This window comes from Mustela nivalis (genome assembly GCF_964662115.1).
Source record: "Mustela nivalis genome assembly, chromosome: X".
Taxonomy (NCBI): Eukaryota; Metazoa; Chordata; class Mammalia; order Carnivora; family Mustelidae; genus Mustela; species Mustela nivalis.
Genome location: NC_139040.1, coordinates 38,982,484 through 39,009,091, shown reverse-complemented (window position 1 = coordinate 39,009,091; position 26,608 = coordinate 38,982,484). Strand labels below are relative to the sequence as shown.

Genomic DNA, 26,608 nt, shown 5'->3' with positions numbered 1-26,608 from the left:
CCTTGATCAGCTTTCTTTTTGCTTTGTCTCCCTAAAGACTATTTCAAGTGTTCTGCATTCAACTAAAAAATTCCAACCCTGCCACCTTCCCCCTCATGCTCAGCAAATGACTTCACATCCTTTTTAAAAGAGTGGCAGGTATGAAAGGACAAAGGACAAAGTTCTCAGCTTCTCAAACCAAACTGCTGGGCATATTTACATCCAAATCCATCACTTTTGCCTCCCCACTCCCTTTTTTTTTTTTTTTAAAGTAGGCTCCATGCCCATTGTGGAGCCCAAGATGGGGCTTGAACTCACAATCCTGAGATCAAGACCTGCTGAAATTAAGAGTCTGACAATGAACCGACTGGGCCACCTAGGCACCCTTCCCTTTTGATTACATTGTATTATTTGTGTTTTGGCCACATGCTTCTCTTTTTTCCCATAGCTTCAGTTTTTCCATTTCTCTAGTTGACTTCATATCCACCTTTAAACCCACTCATGTCTCTCCTATCTAAAAAATATAACACCCACAACTTTCTCTAATCTTACACCCCCTCTGGCTATTGCTGTATCCATCTCTTTCCCGCATAGCAAACTTTTTCAAAGACAGTGCCATGTCCTCACCTCTGACTTACTCTTCTCCAACATTAGAAGTTATTTATACTAAATAGTTGTGCATAGTTTAAAAAATCAAATATTACTAATAGTCATATTGTAAGAAAGAGCAATCTCCTCACTGCTGGTTTCTGTTCTCCAATAAGAATAATACTGAGCATTGATTCTGTGTTGAGCATTAGTCTAAGCCCCTGCAAGTGTTAACTCATTTAATCCTCACAAGAAAAACCCCTTATGAGATAGATGCTATTATTATCCCCATTTTACAAGTGAGAGAATGAGGCTCAGAGAGGTTATGTGACTTGCCTAACATGACCCAACTAGTAAAGGATAGAGACAGGAATCAAACCTAGGGAGTTTAGTGCCACAGTCTACACCTTTCTAGCAAAGCCAAGAAGTTTCAGCTCTATTAGGTATTTCTGTTGGCATGGCCTTTACATTTCTAAATAACATTCTTATATTGCTATCCCCCCCCCCCCATTTTAGACATTAACAATTGACTTCTGCAAACCTGGAAATTTTTTAGCCATCATTTCCTCAAATAGTTTTTAGAAGATTTTTTTCTTTATGAGAGAGAGAGCGAGAGAGCGAGCGCACCCATACAGGGTGAGGGGCAGAGGGAGGGAGAGAATCTCAAGCAGACTGTGCACTGAGCACCGAGCCTGATGCGGAGCTTGATCTCACCACCCTGAAATCCTGATCTGAGCTGAAACCAAGAGCTGGATGCTTAATTGACTGAGCTGCCCAGACGCACCCCCTTGAGTATTCTTTACGCCACCTCCTTCCCTTCTTATGTAGACTCCCATTACATGTATGTTACGCTCATTGAAGTTTGTCTCAGCTCACCGATGCTCTGTTCCTTTTTTAGCTATTTTTTCTCTGTGTGTTTCATTTCAGTAGTTTCTGAACTACTTTTTTTTTCTTTTTTAAAAAAATTGTCTTTGTGAGATATAATTGACACATAAAATGGTATGTTTTTTAAATTTAATTTTTTTCAATGTTCCAAGGCTCATTTATGCACCACACCCAGTGTCCCATGCAATCCGTGCCCTCCTTAATACCCACTACCAGGCTCACCCAAGCCCCCACCTTCCTTCCCTCTAAAACCCTCAGTTTGTTTCTCAGAGTCCATAGTCTCTCATGGTTCATCTCCCCCTCCAATGTCCCCCAACTCACTTCTCCTCTCCAAATCCCAATGTCCTCTGTGTTATTCCTTATGGTCCACAAGTAAGTGAAACCATATAATTGACTCTCTCTGCTTGACTTAGTTCACTCAGCATAATCTCCTCCAGTCCTATCCATGTTGATGTAAAAGTTGGGTATTCATCCTTTTTGATGGAGCCATAATATTCTTTTCTTTTTTTTTTAAAGATTTTATTTATTTGAGAGAGAGAGAGAAAGAGAAAGAGAGAGACAGAGAGACAGAACGGAGGAGGGGCAGAGGGAGAAGCAGACTCCCCACTGAGCAGGCAGCCTGACCCCAAGCTCGATCCCGGGACTCAGAGATCATGATCTGAGCCAAAGGCAGATGCTTAATAGACTGAATCACTCACCTGCCCCTCATTTTGATAGTTTCTAATATATCTTGGCATTCACTAACCTTTTCTTCTGTAATGCCTACTCTGCCATTAATCTCTCCAGTGTATTTTTCATCTCAGACATTGTAGTTTTCATCTCTAGAAGTTCAGTTTAGTTATTTCTATAATATCCATATTTCTACTTAAACATATTTAGCCTTTCCTCTAGCTTTTGAATATATGGCATGCAACGCTAATTCAAAAAAGATGTATGTACCCCTATTTTTATTGCATTATGTATAATAGCCAAGAAACCTACATGTCCTTTGATAGATGAATGGATAAAGAAGATCACAGACACGGGGCGCCTGGGTGGCTCAGTGGGTTAAGCTGATGCCTTTGGCTCAGGTCATGATCTCAGGGTCCTGGGATCGAGTCCCGCATCGGGCTCTCTGCTCCGTGGGGAGCCTGCTTCCCTCTCTCTCTCTCTCTCTCTCTGCCAGCCTCTCTACCTACCTGTGATCTCTCTCTGTCAAATAAATAAATAAAATATTTAAAAAAAAAGAAGATCACAGACACACACACACACACACACACACACACACAGAGGAATATTACACATCCATAAAAAAGGATGCAATCTTGCCATTTGCAATACCATGGATGGACCATGCAAAGTGAAATAAGGCAGACTGAGAAAGACAAATACCGTATGATTTCACTCATATGGAATCTAAATCAAAACAAAACAAACAAAACCAAAACAAATGAACAAACAAAAAGCAAAATCAGACCTACAAATATGGAGAACACACTGATGGTTGCCAAGGGAAAGTGGGTGGGTGATGGGCAAAATGGGTGATGGGCAGAGGGAAATACAGGCTTCCAGATATGGAATGAATAAGTCGTGGGAATAATAGGTACAGTATAGGGAATATAGTCAATGGTAGTGTAATCGGGTTGAATGGTGGCAGATGGTAGCTACACATGTGGTGAGCAGAGCATAACATACAGACTTGTGGAATCATTGTGTTGTATACCTCAAACTCATGTAACATTGTATGTCAACTATACTCAAAAGAAAATTAAAATCAGATCTTGGGCAGAGCATGGAATACAGTTATCAAAATTGTCAGAATGTCTAATTCTAACATCTGTGTCAGTTCTGGGTCAGTTTTAATTGATTGCTTTTTCTCCTCATTATGGGTTGTGTTTTTTTTTTCCTTCTTTGCATATCTGATCTTTTTTTTTCCCTGGATGTCAGACATAATGAAATTTATCTTATTGGGTGCTGTATATTTTTGTATTTCTATAAATATTCTTTTTTTTTTAAAGATTTTATTTATTTATTTGACAGAGAGAGATCACAAGTAGGCAGACAGGCAGGCAGAGAGAGAGAGAGGAGGAAGCAGGCTCCCTGCTGAGCAGAGAGCCCGATGTGGGACTCGATCCCAGGACCCTGAGACCATGACCTGAGCCGAAGGCAGCGGCTTAACCCACTGAGCCACCCAGGCGCCCCTTCTATAAATATTCTTAAGCTTTGTTCTAGGACATGGTTTGGTTTCTTGAAAATAACTTGATCCTTTTGGGTCTTGTTTTTAAGACATGCCAGGTGGAATCAGAGCAGGATTTATTCTGAGTCACATTTTCTGTACTAGCGAGGCAAGACATTTCTGAGTACTCTCCTAGGTGCTCTATGCATCATGAGATTTTCCAGTCTGGCTTTTGGGAACAGACTCTATTCCTGGCCCTTTGTGAGGACCAGGGATTTTTTCCCTCTCAACCGTTTTTAAAAAACTTTTTGAAATTTATTGATTTGAAAGAGAGCTAGAGCACAAGCAGTGGGAGAGGGTCACAGGGAGAGGGAAAAGCAAGAAGCAGACTCCATTGCTGAGCAGGGAGCCTGGCGTGGGGCTTGATCCTGGGACCCTGGGGACATGACCTGAGCCTAAGGCAGACTTTTAACCAACTGAGCCACCCACGTACACTTTCCTCTCATCTTTTAAGGGAGCTCTTTTCTTGGCCTTGGGCAGTTTCCTCACATGCATGTATTGATCAGTATTTTCTTGAATACTTAGAGGGGAACCTTCCGGAGGTCTCCAGAATTCTCTCTGTGCAGCCTTCTCTCTGATACTCTGCCTTGTGAACTCCAGCCAACTTAGTCTCTTAGAGTCTCAGTGTTCTTAATTAGAGACATCATCAAGATCTGCCTGATTTTCCCTTCATGTACTATTTCACTCTCTTAATTTTGTTGGAACAATTTTTCCCGTGGTCTTCCAAGAAAGAATACATGGGAAGTAAATTTTCAAAAACTTTTTGTTTAAAAAATATTTGAAATTTATTTTCACATTTGGTAAGTTGGAAATAGATTTCCCTTATAATTTTGAAAGCATGGCTCTGACTTCTAGTCTCCTAGACTTCTCCTGACTTCTAGTGTTGGTCTGAGAAGCCCACTGCTATTTTGATCCCTGATCTTTTGAATGTGACCTATATTTTAACATTTGAAGGTTTTAAGGTCTTATCTTTAATCCCATTTTTCTTAAAATTTCCCAAGATATGCCTTGGTATGGGTCTTTTATCATTCATTTTTGTTGGGCACTAAGTAGGTCTTTCCAATCTGGAGGCTAGTGACTTTTCATTCTGGGAAGTTCTCTTATATTTTTCACTAACAATTTCCTCCCATTTATTTCCCCTCTTCTCTCTTTCCAGGACGCTAATTAGTCAGAGGTTGAACATTCTAGATTTTCTATCTGATGTTTAAAATCTTTCATTTCCTAGTTTTCATGACACTGTCTACTTGCTCTGTTATCTGAGATGTTTCCTTAAGTTTTTATCCAGTCCTTCTATTAAAATTTTAATTTCAGCATTCTTATTTTTATTTATAAGAGCTCTTTCTTGATCTTTGCTTTTATTTTTTTTTTTTAGCATTCTGTCCTTGCTTTGTGGATACAAACTATTTGTTTATCTTCTTGAAGATCTGGACGATGATTTAAAAACTTCTAAGCTCTGCATTGTTTTGGTCTCCTCCAAGTTCCTTTTCTCCATTCATTTGTTTAAGTTGCTATCTTCCCCTACATGTTTGGTAAGCTTTCAGCTGACTGTTTGAATTGACCACTAGAGGGTGACTGGAAGATCTGAGGTGATGGGAACAGTTTGTTCCTTGGGGAATGTCACTATAGGATAAGGTGGAATGCCAGATTTTAACTGAGGGGACCCAAATGTCAGTTCTGTAGGTGTTTTCTCTTCAGTCAGTTTCCCCTAGAAAGAATCTACCAGTCTCCTGCTTCTGATGGGGGATGAGGGGGACTAGGCTGGCTGCCACGATTCTGGGAGCCAAGCAAGAAAAGGTGGCTGAGGGTTTTAAGACTGCTTTTGATGCGGGGCGCCTGGGTGGCTCAGTGCTTTAAGCCTCTGCCTTCAGCTCAGGTCATGATCTCAGGGTCCCGGGATTGAGCCCCACATTGGGCTCTCTGCTCAGTGGGGAGCCTGCTTCCCCCCCCCTCTGTTTGCCTCTCTGCCTATTTGTGATCTCTCTCTGTCTATCAAATAAATAAATAAAAATCTTAAAAAAAAAAAGACTGCTTTTGATGCAGCGTCAAAGCTCTGCAGAAACTGAATCTCACATCTCCTGCCAGGACGAGGGAGGAGTAGTCTCTCTGGTCGAGTGGATCTGGGGTCTAGCTGTTCTTCCTATAAACTTTCAACTGTCGGTGGCACAAAATCAGCTTGGCGTTGTTGGCTTCCTGACCCAGCTTTCTCTGGTCTGTTGTTGGTTACCGCTCATGCATCCCTTTCTAGCTTCCAAACATTTGCTGACAATCTCTTACTTGCTGGCATGTCTTTTTCCATTCTCTTTGTCTTTGTGGGTTTATGACATTTTATTCTTTGACTGTCATTTCAATGGTATTTCATGAGAGCAGAGATAAAACATAAATTTAAACCACATTATTCAATCCTCCCCACTCACTCACGTCTCTGAAATGTCTTCTGCCTCTACCACACTATTCCCAGTGTTCTTTCTGAGGTCACCAAATGGATACCCTGTTGCCAAATCTAATAGACGTTCCTTTGGTTTTGTTTTTAAAGATTTTTTATTATTTTTTATTTTTATTTTTATTTTTTTTAAAGATTTTATTTATTTATTTGACAGAGAGAGATCACAAGTAGATGGAGAGGCAGGTAGAGAGAGAGAGAGAGAGGGAAGCAGGCTCCCTGCTGAGCAGAGAGCCCGATGCAGGACTCGATCCCAGGACCCTGAGATCATGACCTGAGCCGAAGGCAGCGGCTTAACCCACTGAGCCACCCAGGCGCCCCATATTTTTTAATTTTTTATAAATATATATTTTTATCCCCAGGGGTACGGGTCTGTGAATTGCCAGGTTTACACACTTCACAGCACTCACCATAGCACATACCCTCCTTTGTTTTATCTTACTGTTTCGTCTTCCTTAATCACTCAATAGGGGCGCCTGGGTGGCTCAGTCCTTAAACGTCTGCCTTCCGCTCAGGTCATGATCCCAGGGTCCTGGGATGGAGCCCCACATCATGCTCCCTCCTCCGAGGAAAGCCTGCTTCTCCCTCTCCTACTCCCTCTGCTCTGTTCCCTCTCTTGCTGTGTCTCTGTCAAATAAATAAATTAATAAAATCTTTTTTAAAAAATCACTCAATAACCTTTGTTCCTACTGACAATGATTCGTACTTGAAATTTCTCTGCCCTTAGCTTCGGTGAACACTTCTGCTTTTCTTCCTACCTACTGATTTTCTTTTTGCCTTTGGGAGCACATCGCCTTTGACCTATTCCTTTAAAGCTCTTGTCTTTATGATTCTGTTTTAGGCTATTCTCTTTTCTCTTGAGAATCATCTGCCCAACCTCAATATCTTCATCAGTGGTTTCTCACAGGGTCTGAAATTCTTCCCCACCAATAATAATTGTAATAATCTATTATGGGCCAAGACCTCGGTTAAAATGAAATTCTAGCTGGGAGAGTATTCCTTCCCCCCTTACAAATGACACTTATCATATCGTCCTTGAGAGATAACTAATGTTGTTTTGCTTAAACATATTAAACATAGACACACACACACACACACACACACACACTTACTTACATATACCCCGATGCCATTTTTACTCATCCTTAACTTTCAGCCACTGCTAACATTTGGGAATATAGTATCCCAATATTTAGATTTTTATTTTTTATAAGATTTTTATTTATTTAAGAGAGAGAAAGACAGTGTGTGACTGGAGAGGGGCAGAGGGGAAAGGAGAAGGAATCTCAAGCAGACTCCCCATTGAGCATGGAGCCCGCGGTGGGGCTCGATCCCACAACCATGAGATCATGACCTGAGCTGAAACCAAGAGTCAGATGCTTACCTGACTCAGCTGCCTGGGCGCCTCTAGATTTAATAAATATTTCACAAACAGAGGGTCATGCTGTATATACTTCATTATACCCTATATTTGAAACTTAGCAATATATCATGAACTTGTCCCTGTCATTGAACTGATTTTCAGTGGCCTTGTAGTACTTCATCTTTTGATGTATTACATTTACTTAGCTCAGTCCCCATGGTTAGAGAGTTAGGGTACATATGGTATGTTGAATGCCCTTACACCTCAGTTGTTTCCTTAGCAATAAATTTATGAAATAGAACTGTGATGTCAAAGAATATTTGCATTTTAATCTATGTTGGTATTTAATGCCAAACTTATCCCCAAAGTTCGTTATCAGTTTCAGTCCTAATAAAATATGTAGACATTATCTCATACCAGCATAAAAAGCTCCTATAATTGTCATTATTTATAATCTTCAATGCAAACTCACTTTAATTTACATTTATTTGATTCCTCATATAGTTGGCTTTTAAATATATTTTTTAATATTTTATTTATTTGTTTGAGAGAGAGAGTGAGAGAAAGAGAGAGAGAGAGAGAGAGAGAGAGCACAAGCCCGGGGAGAGGCAGAGGGAGAGAGAGAAAGAGAGAGAGAGAGAAGCAGGCTCCCTGCTGAGTAGGGATCCTGATCCCAGGATGCTGGGATCATGACCTGAGCCAAAGGCAGATGCTTTACTGACTGAGCCACCCAGGCACCCTGGGCTTTGAAATATATTTGTTGCCTATTTGTTTTCATGTTGTGTGAATTAGCTTTTTGTTTTATTTGTCTATGTTCCTGTCACTACCTTCCTTTTTGCTCATGTGTAGACACCTTAAAATCTGTTTTGCCTCCAATTTTGACCCCTTCCAGCCCATCTGTACAGGCAGAACACGCTTCCTAAAACATAAATTTGAGTATCACTCCTCGGCCAAAAGTGGTTCGGTGGCCTTCACTGCTCTTTGGATAAAGTGCAAACCTTGTAACGTGGCCCACAAGGCCCTGTGTGGTTTTGCTAATTCTGCAACCTTCAGGCTAGAGAGAACACACAGAGCCACATAGTCTCAGCTTACCTAACTCCTATGCATTGTGTAGGTCACTGCGTAAAATGAACTTCCTCCCGGGAGATTTCCCTTAGTGCCCAAGTCCCTGCCAGGGGGGTCTTGTGTATGGTACAGTCCCTTTGTAGTGGCATTTTTATTGCCTATTTAATATCTTTCTCCTCCACAAATTGAATTTCGTGAGGGCAAAGACCACAACTGTGTGTCTCCAGTGTGCCTGGCACAATGCCTGGCACATTATTTGTGCTCGGTGAGTATTGGATGGGTGGATGGATGGATGTATGGATGGGCTGATGGACAGATGGGTGGATGAATGGAAGAAAGAAGATTGGGGAGGCCAGGAAGAAATTTTATGAGCCAATTTTCTGCCTTAGCTCTTGCCCTATAGGGGTTGTTGTCTTCTTACTCATTGAATCCTGAAGACTGGCCATTCTATGTAAGACCTGAAGATTATAGTGTTAGTCTTTCATATGTTTATCCTGGCCTACAGCTTATTCCTAAGTCATCTCTATTTTCACAAACAGCCAAGAGCTCTTATTGGTGGATGTGTAGCTGGGTTTACGTGGGTGAATGTTTGTTAACTTCTCAACCCCTTACAACTAATTCACCTTAGAAGTTTCCTCTCTAGTCTTCTACATTCAGTGCCTCTTCCCCTTATTCTACCTGTGTATTGTTGCCAGATTAATGTTTTTTTTCCATTCTGTCATTTGCATGTTCAAGGATCTTCATTGGCTGTGATTCAGAGGTCTGTCATAGGGCCTCAACATGTGTGCTTTGGTCAAAACTGCCCAAGAGAATTCTGATGTGTTATGGTTAAGAATTGCTGAAGCACAGAAGAATTTACCTTATTTTTTTTTAAGAGCTATCTAAATTGGTTCAGGGTATAGAGCTTAGAATCTAATGAACATAGACTCATAGACTTTTTTTTTCTGACCCTTACTGGTTGTGTGACCTTAGGCAAGTTACTTAAGCTTTCTATGTATCATTTCTTGTTTATGTTATATCTTATCGTCATTTACAAAATGGAAATAACATCTACTACACAGGATTATGGCAAGAGGTAAATTAAATCATGAATGTAAAGTGCATGTGTGGTCTCTTCTGTCTACTAAATGCTCAATAAATGTTAGCAGCTGTGTTGTTTTTAGTCATTCATTATTCATTTAACAATTTTTTATTCGCCATGTGTCCAACACTGTGTTTCGGACCATGGAAGCTATGAGAGGTACAAAATACAAAACCTGCTCTTGAGATACTTAGAACTAACTGGGGAGGTAAAAGTAGCAGAGCATTATATAATCATGGTAAATAGTAATAAAATTAAATGCAAATGTTATAAAAGAACAAATCAAGTACAGTATTTAGGTGAAGGCTTGAACTCAGCTCAGTCCCAGCATGCTGGCTTGTTGATTAGCATAAAAAAATAGAGGGGAAGAAAAAATATCTCTCAAACTGTTCTAACCAAGCTTTCAGAGGTCTAGTTTTGATGCTGCCTGCCAGATGGAAAATGATGCAGAGGGGAAAAAATCCTGTATTTACTTCTCAAAATTAAGACAGGATGGGGGAGTGTGTTTGCGGGGTGAACATATGTGAATAAATATGGTATATCTCTTAATTTGTTCCTGATGATAAAATTTTAACTGGTTTCCATTGGAAAATCACAGATATGATATTTTCCATTTAATGAATCAAGCCCCCCGACTCATATATTTTTGCCTTGTTGAACCAGGAATCAAACATTGGATAAAAGTTGCAAACTGATTTTGATGTATATTGATGCACTTTTTCTCTTTTCCAGGGTCGCTATGGCAACAGCATCTTCTCAAGTTCTGATTCCAGACATCAATTTTAATGATGCCTTTGAAAACTTTGCTTTAGATTTTTCCAGAGAAAAGAAACTGCTGGAGGGGCTAGATTATTTAACAGGTGTGAAAATACTGTGGTTTCCTTCCCATTTTAATGCTTGTCTTTTGGTGTTCTCTTACTTTAAGGTAATCAGAAAAGGACCATATTTGCAATGAAAATGCTTTTATAACTTTTAAGATAATACATGTCAGTAATATATTGTTGCTTGTTGTTGAAGGGGTTAGAACTCAGGTGGCAGTTATGGAATATTAAGGCATGTCCCGCTTGGATATGCGTACTGTTCAAATGATTTTAAGGAAATTTGAGAAACTAGCAGATTAGGATGAAAAAATGTAAGAACTGTCTGGCTTGCAGACAATTTTAGGAAATGAGGGATGCATCCAGCCTGTGAAAAATTCTTGTTACCTTCAGGATTATTGAATGGCCACTTCCCGAGAAAAATACACACGTACAATAATTTGTCACTGGTCATTATTTTTGTTAACATATTAAAATAACTGTCATTTACTGAACAACTACTTTGTGCCAGACACTGTGTATTCATTTTGTAGTGTAAGTATCTACCACAAATCTGTCAGGTATTGGTCATCCCTTATTTCACAGATAAGAAAACTCGTATAATTGGCTCTTGGCCATCCTGCCCAGAATATATGATAAAACTTATTTTAAAATAAAAAGAAACGGGTCGAAGGTCATGCAATAAGAAAACCACATGACCACTGGAGGTCTTGGCACTTGGCTTCCATTGAATGCATCTCGTTGATGAAGAGAACCTCCTTGCCACGTGGTGTTGAGTTGGGAAGCAAGAGTGACAACTGCTAAAATTCCAGAACAGAAAGAGTGTGCCTTCCTCACCTTCTTTTCCACCTTTCCTTACAGCCCCAAACCCACCATCTATCCGAGAGGAGCTCTGTACTGCTTCCCACGACACCATTACAGTCCACTGGATCTCAGATGATGAGTTCAGCATCAGCTCCTATGAGCTTCAGTACACCATATTCACTGGCCAGGCTAACTTCATCAGTAAGTCATGGTGTAGTTGGGGCCTGTGGCCAGAGATAAGGAAATGTAAGGAAGCAGTAAGCTGCTCAAGATTGGCCGGGGCGCCACGAGGCAAGTGTTTGTAAGACATGTTAGGTTGTTGAGTATAGTGTTTCTCGTAGACAGTGTAAGCTCCCCCAGGGCATTGCAAAGACCGTATTGCTGGGTGGACAAGCAAGGTGTGTATTTCCTTGCTGGGGGAGTCATGGGGACCACTCCCATTTGTTTTTGTAATCCCTAGCCTTTCCTCAGTTAATCCATGTCATTCTGCTCATCCTGAGTCAGAACCCAGTGCAGGATTCATTCCTGGGCAGCCACGCCACTGTCATTGCTGATTCTGTGTGTGTGAACATCTCTCTCCTCGGCTCTTCTTCCACTTCATTAACATGATAAAATACATCACGTTGGAGGACAACTGCTTCCTTTCCCGGACCTATTTGTGTCTGCGATGATAGTGATAAGCCTTCTGCCTCTGTCACTGTCCCCCTTCTCCCCCTCCTCTGAGAATGACACCAAATACAAAAATGTGGCAGTGGGCCATGAAATGAAAGATGTTTAAAAAGCAGTCACTGAGCTCACATGTTATGGTTTCACCTTCTGGTGAATTAGAGCAAGACCAGGCAGAATAGAAACTTGACTCATCGATGGCCAGATGAGAGAGACCCAATTGCGAGTTCCCCTCCCTGTGCCGGGGAGAACCGGAAAGCAGAATTAAAACTGGATTCAAGACCAGAGCTGATTCCCACCCTAAGGTTCACCCTGGGGCTCTCGCCCTAGTCCGCAGAGCTGCAAATTAGTATTTTCTTTTACCTTTGTACGTGTGTGTGCATCTGTGTCTCACTTCGCACACAGGCCCACATGAGAGGAATTTTCCCCATGACACCAGCCCAATAGGCTTCCTTTTCCTGTTTGGTGCCCATGCTAGGCCACATGGTGGGCTGGGGAGGTGACAGGACATTGTGGGTCACACTCGAAAAACACTTGCCTCGTGCAGCTCCCACCTAAGCCACCTGGCCTGGGTAGCTGTGCTCTTAGGTGTTTTATTCAGCTTGAGGAGTCACAAACCCTGAGGCCTCCCTGACATGCTTTGCTGCACTTGTCTCTCTCTCCCTTGCTCTGGTGAGTCTTAAAGCCAGCAACTGAGCTTCTCCTTCCTGAGAGGGATAGAGCAGAGGTCTGCTGGGAGCTGAGCCATAAGTCCAAGCGACAAAGATCTGAAGGCTCTGCTCTCCATTTTCAAAGATATATAGCCCTTTGTAAAGAAGAACTTAAAGGATGATTCTTAATGGCGATAGGATCATAGCGCCTTCAGATTGGAAGGAACCTTAGAAGTCCTTTAGGCTAATCTTCTTCCCTTCTACTAGATACCCAGTGGATGATTGTCCTGCCTCTACTGGAACATTTCCAGTTCTGGTGATAGGTAGCTCACTTCTAACAAAATAACTCATTCTGTTGTTGTTGTAAATAATTGTCAGGGCTTCCATACGGAGGGCCTAACCCTTCCTCCTAGTAAATAACAATGACGATAGGAATTGATAACGTGCATTCTACTTTGTCATTTATAAACGCTCCCACATTGATCATCACGCTGAGTCCTCATGGCTTCTTCCCTAGCCTTATGGCATAGATGATACTAATTCTGTTTTATGGATGAAGAAGCTGAGGTTCATGTGAAATGAGTTGCCCAAAGTCACAGAGATACAAACTGATGGAGTCAAGGTTTGAACACAAGCCTGTCAGACTTCAAGTTTAATGTTTCTTGAATGAAACTCACAGCTACTAATTAGTCCTCATCCTAGCCTTTTGTGCCTCACTAACAAACCTGATCCATCTCTCCCATGACAGTTCTTTAGATAACTTTAGGTAGCTCTCATGTACATCCCTTCTAAATTTTCTCTTTTCCAGGCTAAACGCCCTTAATTCTTTGAATCGCTCCTCATGTGAGATGGTTTCAGGCCCCTTACTGTCATGGTATCCTTTTCAGGAACACACTGCTGTGTGTCAAAGTGCATTATAAAATGCACTGTCTAGGGGTGCCTGGGTGGCTCAGTTGGTTAAGCACTTGACTCTTGGTTATGGCTCAGATCGTGATCTCAGGGGCCCGGGATCGAGTCCCGCATCGGGCTCTGCACTCATCATGGAGTCTGAGAGTCTCTCACTCTCTCCCTCTTCCGCTTGTGCTCACTCTCTCTCTAAAATAAATGCATAAAATCTTTTCAAAAAGTGCTCTCAAAAAAGTGAATACAGTACTCCAAAAGTGGTCTGACCCCCCTAGCCCTGAACCTCTTTATTCGAGTAGTCACACTGACTACTGAGTGTTGATTACTGAGCATGTAGTCACTTGAAATCCCTAGGTCTTTCAAGTTCTTGATTGTATAAACTGAAATGCAACACCTTAAATTCATCCCGCTTCCATTTTGTCTGGTTAGCTTTGACTTCACATTCTAGCTTGCCCAAATCCTTTCAAATCCAGTTTCTGTCCTCCCAGCCTGTCTTCCATGTCATCTTCCAGTCTAGTGGAATAGGACAGTGACAGGAGCAGAGCCCTGAGCAAAATTCTGCCTGGCAATGGGCAGATGAGATGAAAATATTTTAGGGGGTGCCTGGGTGGCTCAGTAGATTGAGCCTCCAACCCTTGACTGTCGCTCACATCATGATCTCAGGGTCCTGGGATCGAGTCCCATGTTGGGCTCTCTCCTCAGCAGGAAATCTGTTTGTCCCACCTCTTCCCCTCAGTAAATAAATAAATAAAATCTTGAAAAAGATGAAACTATTTTATTGGGAATACATATTCATGAAAATTCAAGGGCCTAATCTTTTCATTGGTCTGGCCTACCTCTGTTCTGCCACTGTTGATTGAACCTTGGCTCTGAGAGTTGCTTTCCTTTTCCCCTTATTCTTTTTGCTTTTCTTTCTTTCTCTCTTTTCCTTTTCCTTTTCCCTTTTCTTTTCTTCATCTGTAACTATCTCCCCACCTCATATAAGATTTGAAATGGTCACAAGCCAATAGTGTTTCCGATGATGCTGTTAGCTGGATTCAAACAGATGTTTGGCCAATTGTCTTCCCCATTACTGTCTATCTTTAGTCTATTTCAATTTTGTGTTTTGCATTATGCAAGCACTGGCCATACCTTCTGTCTGAGCAGGCCGACTATAACATACTGCCACAAACATAAAACTTCTATTTCCTCTCCTTTTTATTTCCATGCAAATGTTCTCCACCACACATTTACACTCAGGTTCATGGATTTCCATGTTGTGGTCTTTCCCATTTGAGCCAGGTGTACACTTCCATTACCAGAATTCACTCGTTAACCCCATCTCGCCAAGTCGCAGTGACACCTAGAGAATTCTATAGTTGCCTTTTCGAAATTTAGAAATGGTTTCAAAGTCACAAAAAAGTTGTAAGAGTAGCACAAGAATGCCCGTATACTCTTTACCCAGATTCATCTGTTGTTAATATTTTTGTCCCATTTCCTTTATCATTTGCTAGCATTCCCCATCTATTTCTGAACCATTTGAGAGTAAATTGCATACATCATCACCTCTGACCACTAAATTCTTCAACGTAGGTTTTCTAATAAGGAAACTCTTATATAACGACAGTGTGGTTATCAACTTGAAGAGATTTAATATAATACTTTTCTTCTGATCCCACCATTCATATTCCAGTTTTGACAGTTGACCCAATAACCTCCTTTCTAACATATAAAGGACCTGATATTGTCCCTTAGAGTCAAGGATCAGGTATTGCATTCAATTGTCATTATCCCTAGTCCCCTTTAATCTAGAACGCTTCCTCAGCCTTTCTTTGTCTTTAGCGACATTGACCTCTTTTTAAAAATGCCCTTTTATTTCTTTATTATACTGTCCCTTATTTTTGGGTTCCTCTGATGTTTCCTCACAATTTACATTCAAATTATGCATTCATGGCTGGAATACTGCATTGAAGATGTTGTGTCCTCCTGAGGACATCACATCTGGAGGCATGTGATGTCCACTTGCCCTTCGTTGGTGATACTAATTTTGTTTAGCTGGTCAAAGACATTGCTGGATTTCTTCACCATATAGTTACTATTTTTCTTTTTGCAACTAATAAGCAATCCCTGTGGTGATACTTTGAGACAATGAAAATGTCCTGCTTCCTCATCAAACTCATCACACCCCACTCCTGTTTTAGCATCAGTCAAAAATTCTTGCATGTTCCAGTCTTTACCCTGATGATTGCAGAATGATGATTTTCCAAATGAACACTCCTTCCCCCATTTACTAGTTGGCACTCTGCATTCTACTATAAGCAAAAGCCCCACCTTCTGTTTATTTATCTACTTCTCAGTGTAGACTCGTGAATTCTCTTTCTTCAGTGGTTTATAATTCTTCACTGCCCTTGCTTATTTTGATGCTCAGATTGTCCAGATTTAGCCAGTAAGGGCCATTTAAGCTGACTCCTGGGTTCTTACATTTTCCCATCATTTTCTGAGGACTTCTTTATTTCTAGCAGAACAGAAGATTCTAGGCTCATACTGACCTTATCCTGCCCCAGCCTTGAAATCAGTCATTTTTCTAAGGAACCCTGGTTTGTTTTAATGGGAGGATGTTATTGGAGAACAAGATCTGGGTACTAGGAACATACCCATATACCCATGTACATATACCTATGCACACGCATAATATACAGAGACCCATACCTAACATACGTGTGTATATGGATGCACGTGTGTGTGCACATGCGTGCACGCACACACACACACATATAGAAATCACGAGTTCATACCAGTACCTCCAATCCCAGTCCATCCCCACAGATTCTTTCTTGCCTTCCCCCACTCCATATTTGTACGTTCCAACCTCCATAGTGAGAACCCTGGCTCCCAATGACCTCAACACATGTGCTCATTTGCTTAATCCTGTAATGTATCGAACAGATTCAGAAGCGCTTTGCCCGCACTAATAGTTCAGGATTTGTTTTCAGTCCTCCTCCTGCCCCCTTCCCTTTGGTGTGTTGTTTTTCATCTGAAATGCAGTAAGGTTCATTTGTTTCAGCTTGTCTTCAGTTTTTGTCCCCACTTTTTCATTCGTATTGATTTAATTGTGCTTTTCTGAATTTGTAAGACAATGTGTTTCCAAAAGGAAAAACAAGACAAAAAAGGTGTATTCAGAGAAGTGTCTTTCTTTCCCATGTCTTTTTAATCCCATGCCTATCCCTATCCCTTTTTTAATCCTATCCCTAGCCCTTTACCTGCTGACTTCAAACATATGTATTGTTCTCTTATTTGCCTTTATTTCTTGCAAAAAAAATTAGCGTACTATCCATGCTCTTTTGCAATTTGCTTTTTTCAGCTAACAGTATACCCTGGAAATCACTCCATATTGGTTAATAGAGATCTTCCTCATTCTTTTTCATAGCTACATAGTACTTCATTATGAAGTTCAGTTTTTTGTTTTGTATTGTTAGAAGAATATCTGGAAGACCATTTATTTCCCTCTTTGTATTAAAATTCAAAGTGCAATTTATGATTCATACTGTGAATTGGTATGTGGATAGCCAAGCCCTCCAACATTATTCCTGGAATTATTATATTGTATTATATATATATAATATAATATTTTATATATATATTATAATTATTATATTATATTATATCCTTCTCTTTTCATGAGCACGACTGAGCATCTTCACCAGTTATTCTTTCTCGAACATCTCTGTTTGCCCTCCATTGTGCTTCTTTTTCTGGTTTTATTTGAGACTTTTTCAACTTCCTACCAAATTCATTATAAAGCCCTCATGCTCAGATCTGTTTCAAAACACCCATGATTATTTTTTTTCTAAAACACTCATGCTTATTTTTAATTTTCAGCCTCACTAAATCCTTTACAAGTGCTGCATAGAAGGGACGACATTTACTGCTCATTTTCCTTGCTCATTCCTTCGCACTCTTTGGTAGAATGGTGATTAAAAAGCAATAAACGGATTGAAAAGCAGATAACAGAAGAGAGGAGCCTCGATAATTCACAAACCAGAATGTCAACCCCTCTTTTACTCACAGTTAGCCAAATACATGTTTTTGATTATGCACATTTTTCTCTGTTTAAGTCAGTGTTTATGATCCAAAGAGTTTCAAAAGCAAAAACCTAGATCTCTGAGCTTGGGAGGGAAGAAGGTTCCAGGCCACAATGTGTTCCTGGACCACCCAACTTCAAATGGGTTTTAGAATGGGTATTAGAAGGAGCAAAAAATGGGTAGTGTCAAGTGAGGAGATGGTAATGTTTGCTTTGATTTGCATGCCATCTCCTTGGCTTCCCTATATGCTACCTCGGAGCGCAGTTAGTTTTGAGAGGAAGGGTGGGGAGGGGGTGGGAGAGATGAGCCATTAGCCCTGACAGCTTCGCTACCTTGCAGGGACAAAGCCACATTGCTGTCCACCTCATGCATTGTCACACAGTGGAGAGAACAGGACTAGGGTGAGAGACGAGGGTTACACTCAGCACATCACCATCTGTCTGTGGCCTTGGGCAAGTCACTTTTTTTCTCTCAGTCTTAGTTTCCCTTTTGTAAAATGAGGGAAATAGGATGTGTGGGTGTCCTGTTGGCTCTGAGATTCCATGTTCCTGTGCTCTGCCCAGTGCCACTCCATCCATACCAGGCCAGGCTCAGCTGTCAGAGGACTGGGCCTTGGGTGTCAAGATCCAGGGATTCCATAAAATAGGGATGATTCTATGACTTTTGTAGAGTGGCCATAAGGAGCCTGGCATGAGCCTAGCTCCATGGGAGAAAAGAGGCAGAAGATATCTCACTCTGTCTCCTGGGACTCAAAAGAAAACAAGATGAAATTCTTTTTTTTTTCTTTTTTCTTTTTTCTTTTATTTTTCTTTTTTTTTTTTTTTTGGTGGTAGCAGGTTGGGGGAGGGGTGAGCTTTTGATGAATTTTCAGTGTGCTTCTCATCCTGTTTCTATTACCTGCTGGTTAATGTCCTTTCTTTCCCCCCCTTACAGGCCTGTACAATTCAGTGGATAGCTGGATGATTGTGCCCAATATTAAACAGAACCATTACACAGTACACGGACTTCAGAGCGGGACCCGCTACATCTTCATTGTTAAAGCCATAAACCAGGCAGGCAGCCGGAACAGTGAACCCACCCGACTAAAAACAAATAGTACGTTGTGGTGATTCCAAAAGGAGAGCTCCGTTTTTCCCTCTGTGCCAGGGAATACCTTTAGCCTGAGCGGGGAACCACAGTAGTGCAACATAGTGGAGGCACTGAGGAGAGGGGCTTTAATAGTTTTATATAGCTTTAATAGTTTATGCTTTGGGCACAGGGTTTACTGGTGCCCTTGGGAAATATATGAACCCAGAGATACATGCAAAGTGCATGTAGTAGTAGCTGGTGTTTGGGAAGGGTGTTAGTAAAGGGTTTTTCTCTGCACCCCATCCCGTGCTAGGGGAACAGTTTTGTAAGATAGGACTATTTGGGATAATCTGGTAGAATCCTTCTGCAGAGAAGCAATACCTTTTAGCAATGCTTCTGACCTAAGGGGACTTCCCAGACTTCCAGCTAACTCAGCTTAACAAATAGTATTTGTGAGTAGCTAAAGCAGTTTTTTCTCTGTCTCCCATAGCACGAAGATTGAAGTAGGCAGTTCGGGATAGGGCTAGTGCAACAGCTAGTTCTGTGATGTTGTAGAAGACCTAAGCTTCTTCTCCTCTTGCATAGTGACTTATTGTCATATGGCCACAATACGGCCCTTGTGGCTTCCAGATGTCATATTTCCTTTTTTAAGATAGGAAGAGGGGGAGAGAGTCGGTGCATAGGATGGCTGTCTCTTCTATTGAGAAAGCCTGGCACGTTTCTAGAAGTGTCCCCAACCCTGTCTGACTTCTGTTTCCATCTACTTCCATCTTATTAGCCACCCCTAGCAGCAAGAGAGGCTTGGAGCTGGAATATTTAGCTCTTCTGCCCTCTGTGGTGAAAATGGGGAAAAGAGAAAAAAGTAGGGAAGGGGCGTTATGTTTGCCAACAGTGTCTGTCACAGACCCATTTTGTATAACACAGCTCTTGCCGTACCCAGCAATTGGCTTCTAGTCATTTGTTTTATCATATGGTTATAAGAAATTCTAGGTTGTGAATGGTCCTACACAACAAATTCCATCTCTGATCATTCCTGATGCATCTGTCACTCTAATGAATGTACCTAATCATATGTTCTTTACATCCCCATAGTAAGAGGGTAGAAAGATGGTCTTCACTGAGTTCTTCTTACATTTTTTTTTGTTCTGCCACCAACCAGCAATTAACTCATCAGCTCCCCTCACTTTGTCTCACCTCAAACACTCCTTCCCCTAGGACCTACTCAAATCCCAAGCTACCCACTGAAATAAAGCAGAGTACAAAACGTATCTGAAAGCAAGAGAGCCTGAGAGCCTCCTTGTAATTTGATAACCTATCCAGGGGGGCAGCTGCTGCTTCTTTTATTGAAAATGGTGGCTTCCGGCCCTACTTTCTTAATATAATCAAAATAGCAGCCAACTTGCACTGGCCCAAGAAAGATCATCCTATGAAGAATCCCCTGGTAGCGATAGTCCTGGAGGACAGGGATGGCATTCTTAAATACTTTATCATGCGTTTTGTTTTTTCTTTCTTTTGTTTTTCAGGCCAACCCTTTAAACTGGATCCCAAAATGACTCACAAGAAGTTGAAGATCTCCAATGACGGGTTGCAGATGGAGAAGGATGAAAGCTCTCTGAAGAAGAGCCATACCCCGGAGAGGTTTAGCGGAGCTGGGTGCTATGGGGCAGCAGGGAATATATTCATTGACAGTGGCTGCCACTACTGGGAAGTGGTCATGGGTTCCTCCACCTGGTGAGTGGATCCCACTTGTAGTTTTTCTCTTCCTTTTTTCTGCGAGATTCAGTTCCATAGCCTGAACATAGTACCAGTAAGTCAAGGTTAAAAGGCATGTGAGGAAAACCACTCCTAGAAAAATTGGCCAGCTTTTACAAAAGCAAAAATATAAAATCTTGGGAAATACCCTGAGCTAGGGGTTGGAAATTACTGCAGCACTCTAATTGCTGACTTCCTAAAACTCTTGTGCTATTAACATTATGGGTATAAAAGTATACTATTTAGTAAAGGACAAGGCATGCTTTAGATTTCTTATATATCCCATATGGTGCCTAGCACCACTGAGATCATTAATGCATGTTTATTTCTCTCTCCTTTCCACTGTCTCACAGGTATGCAATTGGTATCGCTTACAAATCAGCGCCCAAGAATGAATGGATTGGCAAGAACGCCTCCTCATGGGTCTTCTCTCGATGCAATAGTAACTTTGTAGTGAGACATAACAACAAGGAAATGCTGGTGGATGTGCCCCCACAGTTGAAACGTCTGGGTGTCCTTCTGGATTATGACAACAACATGCTGTCTTTCTATGACCCAGCTAACTCTCTCCATCTTCATACTTTTGACGTGACCTTCATTCTTCCAGTTTGTCCAACATTCACAATCTGGAACAAATCCCTAATGATCCTGTCTGGCTTGCCTGCCCCAGATTTTATTGATTACCCTGAGCGGCAGGAATGCAACTGCAGGCCTCAAGAATCCCCTTATGTTTCTGGGATGAAAGCTTGCCATTAAGTTTTCAGAGAGCCTATAATTCACTGGCTCTCCAGTCCAGCAGGTCTTCCCCTCCTAAACCTCAGTTAGTGTCCAATATACAAAATACAAAATAAAGTTCATCTGAAGCATCCAAAATAACTAGATACTATAGATTTAATTTCTGTGCATTAACGCTTGTATTTGAATTAATGTATTGAGTCTCTCAGAATGAATTATCTGAGTAGTCTGGGTTCAAGCCATTGGAGGAGAAATTTAGAGAATACCTCTCTTATCATTGGAGAATTAAAAATTCCCAGTGATTTTAGGAGTATAAATGATATTGGAAGGAATTAGGATAATTCTAAGTAAATAATGTAGAAAGATGCTCTGAACAAGGGGCTAGCCAGCCGGAAAGGTGTGCGTGGGTGGGGGTGTCAGCCTTTCCTAGCACTGGCCAGTTTGGCCAAGTAGAATTTTGAGGAGTCAAAGGATCACATATTATATGTAGTTTTTGATAAAAAGCCTACAATCGAGGATTTATTATACAAAGAACATGTATGTGTATATATAATATATATATAAAATGAATAAATAATATATGTTATATATTCATTTTATAATTATATATACCTAATAAATTTTTTGATTTGCTCATTTGAGTGAGAAATATACTGGAAGGGAAAATGAGTTATATCATCCATTTTTGTCCCCTAAAGGGAACATCATCAAAATCAGGCAACATTTCTTCCCCCACTCCATTCATCCCTCCCATTCTCCCTCCTGTCACACACACAGGTACATGTGCAATAATGACATAGATGCTGGGAAGAGCTCTAAATTGGATTAGGAGAGATTGGGGGACAAGACTGCACAAGAGATGCTATTGCCGGATAGAAAATTGATCCAAGTAGAAGCACAGTTTCACTGAGGCTGCCTAAAGGAGGAGGTTCATTTGAATTGTTAAAAATTCCTTCACGGGATGTCCCAAAGAAATAACGTTTCATTACTCTCAAGTACGTACAGTTACTAGAATTAGGCTTAAAAAAAAGAAAAGAAAAAAAGAGTTGCATAATGGATGTTCTTTAGGAACTTTATTTACTTAATCAGTAAGAATGGAGTTTTCTAGATGCAACAACAATTTGCATATAAATGTACTTGTGTTTTCAGATAAAACACTTCTGAAGTGCTTCAGAGTGCACGAGAACAGTCTGTTTGCCTAAACAGGTTAAAGAATTGTTCCTCTTGCGATCTTGTTTACACTAGTCATCTGCTTATCGGACCCTTCCGTGGCAAGTGCAAATGTAACTTTCATCCCAGTCTTCCTCACTGTTGTTGAAGGGCATCAAGTTTTATGGTCTGTGATTTTTGTCAGTCTCTCTGCAGGGACTCAGGTTGTCAGAACCAGAGCTTTCTCCTTCCCAGGAGAGATTAAGTCCGCCTTGAGGACTCTACTTCTTGGGAGTTGCGAAAATATTATTTCTGTACAAAGTGGTAGCTGTTACAAGCCACCAGACTGGAGACTTGGAACAATGCCAAAATGTCTTCCCTCTTCCTTCCGACAGCCTCGGTGGACGTATGTTCATTCGTTCGTTCTTTCATTCATTCATTCATTCAACAAACTACTAGATGCTGGGTACCATTCTGCTGCTGATGTATTGATAAAAACACAGTCCCTTGCTGTCAAATGCCTTACTATTCTGTAGGAGAGACAAAGTAGCTATAAAAATCCCCTAAATAACAGCTTTGTATTGTTTATTCACTTAACAGGGAAAACAGGACTGATGCGCACACAGATGGCAGGCTCAGACTTAAGTTATCTAGCAGCAACATCGGCTTTTTGGTTGAAATAAACCGTATGTCATTTCTGCTAATTAGGAAAGGAGCAACCTCAGTCAGATCGAGCGGTGCGGGGAGCTAGCTTGCTGCCACGGACAGCTCGTAGTCTTTGGACTAAAATAATCCTAGTTCTTCTGCCATTTCCTAGCGGTGTGACCTAGGGTAAGCACTTCACTTCTCTGAGCCTCTGTTTCCTCTTCTGTAAAATAATACCTACCTCACAAGGCTGTTGTAAAGATTTCAAAAGATAGCACATGTAAACTGCCTAGCACAGCACCTGGCACGTAGTGAAGTGCACAAGAAACATTCAACCCCTCCTCCCGGCCCCAGCCCCAGTACAGTGTAGCGGTGCTTTAAAAAGGATGCCTTTCATTTCTCAGTTACTCTGGTCTCTCCTCTAGGGGTCGGACCTCAGTTAAAAAAAAAAAAAATTTCCCCACTCCCCCTTCAGAAAACCTCTCACTGGCTCCCATAGCGTTCAGTAGAAGGTCCCATTTACTTTGGGTTTGGCTTTTCAGGACCCTTGTTAGCTTTCCCAGCTTCAGCTTTTGCCACTTTCCTCCTTCCACTTGTCGCGTGAGACAAGGTCAACTCTTCATACAAGTTGTTCTCTGGTCCTGGAATAGAGACATTACTAACAGTTCTGATGCCCAGAGGGGACAGGAATTGTTCTTGCATTGAGGGAATAGTGTGAAAATGCTATAAATGCAGAACACGCACCCTCCACCCCAGTCCAATTCCTTTTACCTTATCTTTGGGTCTCCGCAGCTATTCATTTTTTTCTGCCCTTTACCTTTTAGTGGCCTGGGACAAAGCTTCAATTTCCCCACCTTACATTTGAGCCTAGCCTAGACTACCTTTCCCCACCCCCACCCTCTCAACCAGATTAACTCCTGACCACCCCCTAGACTGGGGTATGTTCTCTTCTGAGCTCTCATGGCACCCTGAGAGTTCCCCCCACCCCCTTCTCAGCAATAATCACCTTCTATAGCAGTGTTTTTCTCAAAGTGTGGTCCTTAGACCACCTGGTAGAGTCACCTTTGGTGTTTGTAAAAACAATGATCTTAGACCCCACTCCTGATGTACTTAATTGGACTATCTGGGCACATAAGTGGAATTTTACATTTTGAACAAGTTCCCGGGTAATTCTGATGCACACAAAAGTTTAATGTATAATAATCATCTTCCCTACTAGACTGTGAATACCTTGAGGGCAGGGACTGTGTCTTTTGTTGTTGTACTTTTTAATACTTGGCATGGTGCGTGGAAGAGAGTAGTTGCCTGACTAATGTTTATTGAACGGATGTATGAATGAATGAATGAATAAGCAAAGTTTCCCTGTTGTACTCTGATATCCATACCGGTGTTTGTTATTTCCTGGGCAGGAAAGCTTGGTTACTTCTTCATTTGGGCTGTGTTAATATTATTTTTCAGATGTCCCAGGACTCATACATATAAATGACTATTGTCTGCCTCAGAAGCTCTTTGGAAGTTAACTTGGGGAATTGTCTAGAGCATGTGGCACTATTCTTTTCAAGAACTTTCCAATCTTTTCAAACTTTGTCCTCTGAAGGTGAATTTAAGTTTGGGCTACAGCCAAAAATTGCTCATAGTTTAATCTACTGAATAATGTAGGAAATTAAATTGGGTTTGGGGTAAACAGTGACGTCTCTCAGCCAAATAATGAAAAGTGCTTTCCACGAAACAACATGGTGGCAAAGTACTCTCCTGTGGCGGTGTGGTTAGTCCCGGAGACTTCAAGGCTTTCCTCTATAGTGGCAATGCCAGAGACCTTAAGTGAAGCCATTGACTGGCTCTAGCTAGATAAACCCAGTTGGACAAAGGGAATAAGACCTGTATTTAACATCTTCAAGGAAGGCGACGCTCTCAGTTTTCATTGTTGTTGCCCTACTCAATCTATTCTCCTACGATCCTTTCTGCTAGCAAATTATTCTTTCTGTCTGCAATTTATGCTTGTTTCCACTTTTTTATATTGTCTTATTGAAGAAAGCACAAAACTAATCAAAATAGAGTTAAAACTGTTTTGAGAATATGAAAGAAATTTTAATGCCACGTCGGAGTTGTGACTACTTGTAAGTAAGAATTGCTGCATCTGTATGTGTTTTTATCATGTAATTCCATTGTGTAACTTTGGATGCAGTGAAATTCAGATTCCAGCAACACCACTTATGTGTTCTTTTCAGCTTAAATACACTAGGTGAATTTTCTAAGCTTCCATGGTTTACATATTTATATATGACTACCTGGATGGAGCAATCCATGGATGGACTTTTTGATAAGCTCAAATATTTGATACCATTTCCTCTACAGAATGGAGAATGTGAGGCTGACAGATAAGAACCACTCCCATGCTTATTTCCATTCCTGAAGCCAATTGCAGCCTTGGAGCCATTGGCTGTATTTGGCTGTGTATTACAGGTTGGCCAGGTTGACTGCCATCAGGGCAGGTGAAACTGCCTTTTACGGTCTGGTCTGCCAGCTTCAGACATATACTGTGTTATTGTTGTTGGCTAGAATATTTATTAGACTATTGTCGGACTATTTTTTATCAAATATTTTATCCCAGACTTGTTTGTACTGAGAGCTCTGGACCAATAGTGTCTCTCCTAGTGACAGAAATCTGAGCATCTGTGGATTACACAGCCTCATCCTTCTAAAATATCCCAGCCATCCAAAATGCTATATTATGAATTAAATAAATATATATGTATTCATGAGTTCTCGATTGTCTCTCACTGGAGTTTAAATTGGGGGAAACTGAAAAGGAAGATGGCTGTAGGTTACCAGAGTTGTCTAAATGACTTGGGGGAAATCAGTTATCATTTAAAAGGTAGAGATTTGGGCAGAGAAGATCCAGGGAGTCTAGAAATCGGGATCCAATCACGGAGACTGGTTTCAGGAACAGGCAATAGTCAGGAAGACTAAAGAAATGAAGGTGTAAGACCCGAGAAGACATGCACATTATGTTTCAGGGATTGAGGCAGAAGGAGGGAATTAAGGAAGAACAAAGAAAATCCCATTGCTGGAACTTATTGGTTAAGGTCACAGTAGGGCCAGAAGTGACTTGAAACAGATTGTCAGACCAAGGGCCTATAGAAATGATGGCCACAACACAAGAAGATTAAAATATAAGAGAGACAAATTTGGAATATCAGGGGCTTACTGGTCTACCTGGAGAGCAACCTAGGCAAAGGCCAAATATGGGGCTATTACCCACAGGTAAGAGTGTGTGTGTTTTGGGATGTGATGTTTGGAAAGTCTGACTCTATTTGATAGGCCAGGCCAGAGAAGATATGGGGTTCTTCATGTTCTCCTACCTGGGAATAGGGTTACTCCTGGAGTCTCAATGAAAGTGAGCCTGTAACTGGGGGTGAGGTTTATAAAGATTAGGAGTAACAGAATCTGCCAAGTGGGTTGTTACATGGACAATGGAAGTGTATACAGCATGATAGCTAATGAGAATGACTCTCCTCCACTGTGAATTTTCAGGGGTGGAGGATCAAGGTGGACTTCCTGTAACTGTTGGGCACAATATGCAAATTACAATTGTGACTGGCCTGGATGGGTCATTCACAAGGCATTCATTGTGTTCCCAGTATTCCTCTCATTTCTCTGGGGGGCATACTAAGATGAAAATAGTATTCCTAACATTTATAATCTAGTGGGGCATCCAATTCAATAATTCATCCCCAGATA

General features: G+C 41.2%; 1 protein-coding gene across 8 annotated transcripts in view; it reads left to right on the top strand.

The window, feature by feature from the left end:
- MID2 (midline 2) overlaps positions 1-25,629 on the top strand; it is a 99,800-nt gene extending 74,171 nt beyond the window's left edge. For 4 of the 8 annotated variants that reach the window (XM_082717357.1, XM_082717361.1, XM_082717354.1 and 1 more), the window contains 5 exons: positions 10,349-10,476; positions 11,296-11,529; positions 18,452-18,613; positions 20,110-20,317; positions 20,692-25,629. In XM_082717357.1, the coding sequence (XP_082573483.1) occupies positions 10,349-10,476; positions 11,296-11,529; positions 18,452-18,613; positions 20,110-20,317; positions 20,692-21,094 (1,135 nt within the window). In that variant the 3' untranslated portion in view covers positions 21,095-25,629. The remainder of the gene's footprint in view (positions 1-10,348; positions 10,477-11,295; positions 11,530-18,451; positions 18,614-20,109; positions 20,318-20,691) is intronic. The other 4 variants (XM_082717359.1, XM_082717360.1, XM_082717356.1 and 1 more) reach the window with 1 other exon arrangement.
- Positions 25,630-26,608: the final 979 nt, after the last annotated feature.